General features: G+C 41.0%; 1 protein-coding gene across 1 annotated transcript; it reads left to right on the top strand.

Moving 5' to 3' along the window:
• On the top strand, window positions 1-4821 carry LOC115010148 (aminoacyl tRNA synthase complex-interacting multifunctional protein 1-like). The gene is made up of 4 exons (XM_029434638.1): window positions 1-512; window positions 2050-2258; window positions 3541-3709; window positions 3895-4821. Exons 1-4 carry the CDS (start codon window positions 113-115, stop codon window positions 4002-4004), a joined length of 888 nt encoding a protein of 295 aa, XP_029290498.1. The 5' UTR covers window positions 1-112; the 3' UTR covers window positions 4005-4821.
• The last annotated feature ends 1258 nt before the right edge of the window (window positions 4822-6079 follow it).

Below are 6079 nucleotides of genomic sequence, written 5' to 3'. Positions count from 1 at the left end.
TTTTTTCTATCCTGTGGAGGGCAGTAATATACCCAGTAGCCTTCAAACATTGAGAACATAGAAGAAGAAGAAAAGGGGAAAAGAGCAGGACGAGGTGAGAAATCAATGAAGGATGCAGTCTCCTGACGTTTGCGCCAGGATGGGTCGCAGCGAGGAGCTCAGTGACTTCCAGCGCGGGACAGTCGTCGGGTGTCACATGTGCAAGAAGTCCGTGCGCGAGATATCTGCTCTGCTTAACCTGCCGCGCTCCACCGTGAGCGCTGTCATCTTGAAGTGGAAACGTGGAGGAATAACGACGGCTCTGCCCCGGAGCGGCCGACCGCACAAGCTCAAAGAGGAGGACCGTCAAGTGCTGGAGAAAGTAGCGCTGGAGAACTGCTCGCCCTCGGTGGAAGCTCTCACCGCCGAGTTTCAGAGCGCCTCCGGGGCCAAAGTGAGCGCGAGGACTGTCCGCCGGGAGCTGCACGAGATGGGCTTCCGTGGCCGAGTGTCCACGTACAACAAGCCTAAAGGTGAGTTAAAAAAAAAAATCGCATATAAGTGTAATGTTAGTGTCCACGTACGTTTGGAAACATTAAACATATTTGTGATTGCAAGGGCATTCATATTGACAGCCCTCCGCTCCCTCCAGTTGCTCTTATAAAGGCTGGATGTTGGGACCTGGCAACTGGCAGCAGTTTTTTTAGGGACCTATGTCTCAATTGATTTTATTTATTATTATTATTGTTGTCATTCTAATGCTTTTTTCTTTGCCTTAATGTAAAGCACTTTAAATTCCCTGTGTTTGAAATATACTATATAAATAAAGCTGCCTTCCTTATTGACCCCCCCCCACTACCTGGCCCAAAAGTTATGTCAATTTGTGGTAATTAGATTACACAACTTTATATAAATATTAGTTTGTTAATCAATTAGTCAATCAACATAAATTCTGCAGCAAATTTGAAAAGCGGTTTCCACGTAAAAACAACAACAACAACAAACAAACGTGCTGGTTCTAGATTCTCAGATGTGAGGACTTTACTTCTTCTCTTTGTCCTATATGATAATAAAGTGAATATCTTTTGGGTTTTTGGATGTTGATCTACAAAACAAGCAATCTGCATTTGTCACTTTGGGCTCTGAGAAATGGTGTCAGTTGCAGCTCTATGTAAAGCTATGTTGTCACAGGGGCCCTCTACAAGGCAATATAATGCAGGGCCTGTCTTCGATGGTATTCTACTTAAGTGGTGCTAATTCCTTAATCTGCTATTAATTAAAACCCACTGACATGCATTGATTGTGGGGCATTTGGGGCAGTTTGCCACTTTGCCTAGTTGGTAGTCCAGCCTTGTTGCTTGGCATTTGTAAAAAAGTAATCGCTGGTGTTGTGTCAAAGTCTGCAGTCTGAGCCCTAAACCCCAAATCCATCATCTCTGCGACTCTGAGGTGCTAAACCCAGCCACAGAGAGCGATGCATAAGACATAAGACCTGCATCTGCTGGCTTCTGCTAACCTCTACTTCTCCACACAACCATCTCAGTGTGTGGGTTTAATATCCCCTCAGACTTGAAACGATACGTTTTGATCAGAAGCGTAGAAAAGGAATTGATGAGCACACATTCCTAAATTCCAATGCCCCATTTTAGTTTTGGGGAAAGTACTCACAGCAGCAGCTGTTGGTCTGTAGTTGAATCTATTCTGTGGGATAATAGAGAGAAAGCTTGTTGTCACTCCAGAAACCTATGGGCATTCACATGCTGCCTCCGCTGTCCTTAAAGGCTTTCCACAGGATTTTCTCTCATCCAGCCACAGAAGCATTAGTGGGGTCAGGCACTGATTTTGGGCGATAAAGTCTGGCTCACACTCTGCATTCCAGTTCATCACAAATGTGTTGCGATCTTTCCTTTTTAACACTTGTTGAATCTACTGTCGGACATTCTGTGCTGAAAATGCACAACACATTAGCACATTACGATATTAGATTTCCACTCGCATGGAGAATATTAAGTTTGAAGAAACATTTTATATCCATTGTGAGTAACTGTATTTGTCTTTCTTTGATGCCAGGAGGGGGAAAAGCGGAGCAGAAGCCGGCAGCTCCAAGCCAAGAAGAAGCCAGGGTGGACGCGTCTCGTCTGGACCTGCGTGTCGGACGTATAATCACAACGCTGCAGCTTCCAGAGACTGACGGTCTGTATGTGGAGCAGGTCGATGTTGGAGAGGCGTCTCCCAGGACGGTGGTCAGCGAGCTAGCTAAGCACATACCTCTGGACCAGGTACAGCATTGCTCTTATAACTTTGTGTGGGGGAATTAGGGATTTCTTGAATATCATGTGATTTTTTTATATATAATTATTAGTGATTCAACTAATGATTATTTTTGACTTGTATATATTTTCCTTGATGAATTGTTTTGTCATAACAACAATTCTCCAGAAGCCAAGGTGACAGTTCAAAACCAAAGATATAAAAGAAAATACAAAGTGAATCTGATGAAACGAAACGTGTAGTTTGCTCAGTCTTGTTTTTAATTGTAATTTATTAATAATATAGGTATGCAGTTGGAAATTTGAAGATATTAAACTTGCAATGATATAAAAGCACATTTAAAGGGACAGTGTGCAGGACCTGGAAACCTCACTCGGAGGCCATCCTTACCATAACACTACTTTTAAGAGCAATGACGTTCAGATGTTTTACAAACATGTCTGAAAGCTATGGTTGCCTTCAGGTAACTTAAAAACGTGAAAGGCCTTCTCTAGAGCCAGTGATCGGTTTGTCCTTTTGTGAGCGACTGTAGACGCACGACGGCTGCAACATGGCTGACTCCCTGGAAAAGGACCCGGGCTCATTATAAGATAACGAAAACACAACATATCTCAGTTTCAATTGCCATGTTGAAACGGGAAAGAGCCTTCCCTAAACTGGTGGAAGCACACAATATCGTGTCATTTAAATAAAAAATGATGCCTGCTGAGGTCATGTATCCTAAACTGTCTGTCTGCCTTTACGACAGCTTTATTAAGGGACTTCTACCTGCAGCGTGACTTGAAACATGATTATCTTGCTTTTGTGTACTTTTGATCTGGGGCTGCTCTTGTACACAGCATGCAGTGGCATCTGTCATTTGTTTCTGTAACATTAAGATATAATGTGTGTGTGACTGTGCAGCTGCAGTCTGGGGAAGGCACAAAGCAAGGCAAGGACTGTAAAAATATGTTTTCCCAGTTGGGTCCGGAAGAACATGACTTGCCTTGTAAAGAGCTCTGACTTACAGAACCAGTACATCTACGTCTTGTGAGCTGTTTTTACTTACAGTATATTTACTATGACTGTCGTGCTTTCCCTACCACCAAAACAGTTTATTATTAACATGATAGATTCTAGACGTGTATAGTAAATACTAAAAGGATGCACCTCAATGAATGATGTATTATAATTTTTCTAAGATGTCGTATACAGTCATTTCACGACATGCTGCCTCTGCTCTTCTTTTTGAAAGGTCTCTAGGGTCAAATGGGCTGTAAATATGTATCTGTGTGTCCTGAACTCATGCAGATGCAGAACCGCATGGCAGTGCTGCTGTGTAACCTGAAGCCAGCCAAGACGAGAGGAGTGATGTCCCAGGCTACGCTCATGTGTGTCAGATCATCGGACAGGGTCGAAATTCTTGAACCTCCAAGTGGATCAGAACCGGGGGACAGAGTTACTTTGCAGGGCTTCCCAGGTACCATTAAAGATGAATCATTATATAACATATCATACATATATATATTTATATATATATATATATATATAGATACAGAGGTGCAAACTGTTGTAAAACGGTAAGCAGAAGAATATAAAAGGTATATAACATCGCTGTAGACAACAAAGGAGTGTTAATGCATGAAACTGATTTCTGGATTGCAGGTGAACCGGACAAAGAGCTGAACCCCAAACAGAAGGTGTGGGAGCAGATCCAAGCCCGACCTCCGCACGGACGGCCAGTGTGTCGCAACCTACAAGGGAGCTGCCTTTGAAGTCGCCGGTAAAGGAGTGTGCAAAGTCCAAACCCTGAGCGACAGTGACATTAAATAAACCGATAGAGCTGCTCGAAAAAGCTCAGTGCAGCCAGACAAGATCCAAAATGTTGGGAGGAGCCTTCTAAGAAGAGTGGAGGCCGTTGCAGCAGCGTATTAACGCCCTCGGTTTCGGAACGACACGTCCAACAATCACATGGGTGTTAAGTTTGAGCGTTCACATACTATTGTCCTGTAAGAAAGGAAAGTGAAGAGTACGTTGCCCTCTGTTGGACGGACATGAACGTCACTGTTACTTTTATTTTTTTAATGGATATCTGAAGTTCTGCATTTGGCCAAAGGAGGGCACTTCAGTCCCCGTGATGATGTACAGTATGCGTGTGGTGAGACGCTGCACAGTCATACCAGCGTGGTGAAAAGAATGGAAACTCTTACAAAGAATCCCTTTTCGCTGGGGAATGTTTGATCAAATGTAAATGTTGTCCCGTTGACCTCAGTGGTCAGTTCCACTGAACAGTGGATGAAATGCAAGAAGACACAGTGCATTTTTCTTATCTCAGTATTTTTAGTCTTTGGGCATGTACTGTACTTTTTATTTCATTATAATTTATAGACGAAAAGTAGTCTGATGTACCCAAAGACTAAATATAGTATGCTAAGAAAATGTCTGTATGTCAGAGGCTACAAGGTAAACAGTCAAGTATTTAGTATTTATAGATAAATATACATAAATAAAGTTTAATAACAAAGATATATATACATATATACTGTATAAAAATATATTTCTTATGAAAGGTATTTAATAGTTTTTCCTCATTTTTCAAGAATCCTGAAAAAAAAGTGGGATTTTTCATGTGATCACAACATTTCAAAGTTGTACTGCTCCATACTTTCCCGAAGTAAGTCTGTACCAGATTTCAATACTTAAGACCATCAGAAACAAGAGTGTGGCATTTATCCGTGTCATACTAAATATAGTAATATGGGATAAGGTTCTGTGAGCTCCTTCAAGTCTGACGCTGGCGAAATATGGAGTCTGTTTGTTCTGTTTCAGCATAAACAGCTATATTATATCTGAGATCCATATCATGCCAGTAGTTTCCCAATGAAATTGAAAACTGAATCGTTGCTTTGGATGTAAACGCAGATGTTTGTTTCTTCAACCGAGATGTTTTGTATCCACAGATATTAAAACAGATCATGACTTTTTATATGTCATACTTCATGCAACATGTTTGTGTCTCAGCTTCTATGCATGCTTGCTAATAATAAACCAACATGTCTCGATTTTAAAACAAGCTTTCTTTGTATGTTCCCCCCCCCCCCCCCCCCCCCCCCCAATTCCATAAAATTACCAAAAACTCAAAGAAACAAAGTTCTTCCCTTTTTATTTTAAAGGAAGAAGTGAAAACCGAGCGTATAAAGAATAGGGATGTGATTTATGAACTAAGAAGTGAAACAGATTGTTGGAGACAACATGTTGTCGGTAACAGACCAGTGACGCTGAGAGGGAATGGTTTCCACCTTTTCATGCACAAAAGATGTTATTCTTTACGTGTCATGAGTTCGAGAAGGAAGCTATAAGACTTGTTTGAAAGATACCAGAAGAAAAACCCGGCTTAATTAGTTTTAGCTAGTTTTAACTGCTCTCTGTTCTAGTTTTGTTTTTGCATCTTGTGTTTGTATGAAATGTTTTTTTATTGTATAAAACCACTATATAAATAAAATGTATTATTTATTATTAAATGCTGACAATCGCACAACACAGTGAACATGTACCTAAACTAACATTCCCATTTTTCAAATAAACTTATATATACAACAAACCACTTTTGTTTTAATCTACTGTGGTCTATATGAATAAATACAGTATTATATCCGTCATACTGTGTACATTCTTCGTGGTCCTCATTGTACTGCTCTTTCTGTACTCTCTTATACACTACAGCTTCTGTTTGTTGTTGTGAGGTAACTAAAGCTGTTTGTGTAAGAAAGTAGGTCAGAAAGACGGACGAGGTGCATTTAATCTCATGCTCCAGTGTGTGTGTGTGTGTTTACTAAGACTACAGGGTGAC

Source organism: Cottoperca gobio, chromosome 1 (assembly GCF_900634415.1).
Source record: "Cottoperca gobio chromosome 1, fCotGob3.1, whole genome shotgun sequence".
NCBI classification, from domain to species: Eukaryota; Metazoa; Chordata; class Actinopteri; order Perciformes; family Bovichtidae; genus Cottoperca; species Cottoperca gobio.
Note: the sequence above shows the minus strand (reverse complement) of the source record. Positions and strands in the feature narration are given on the sequence as shown.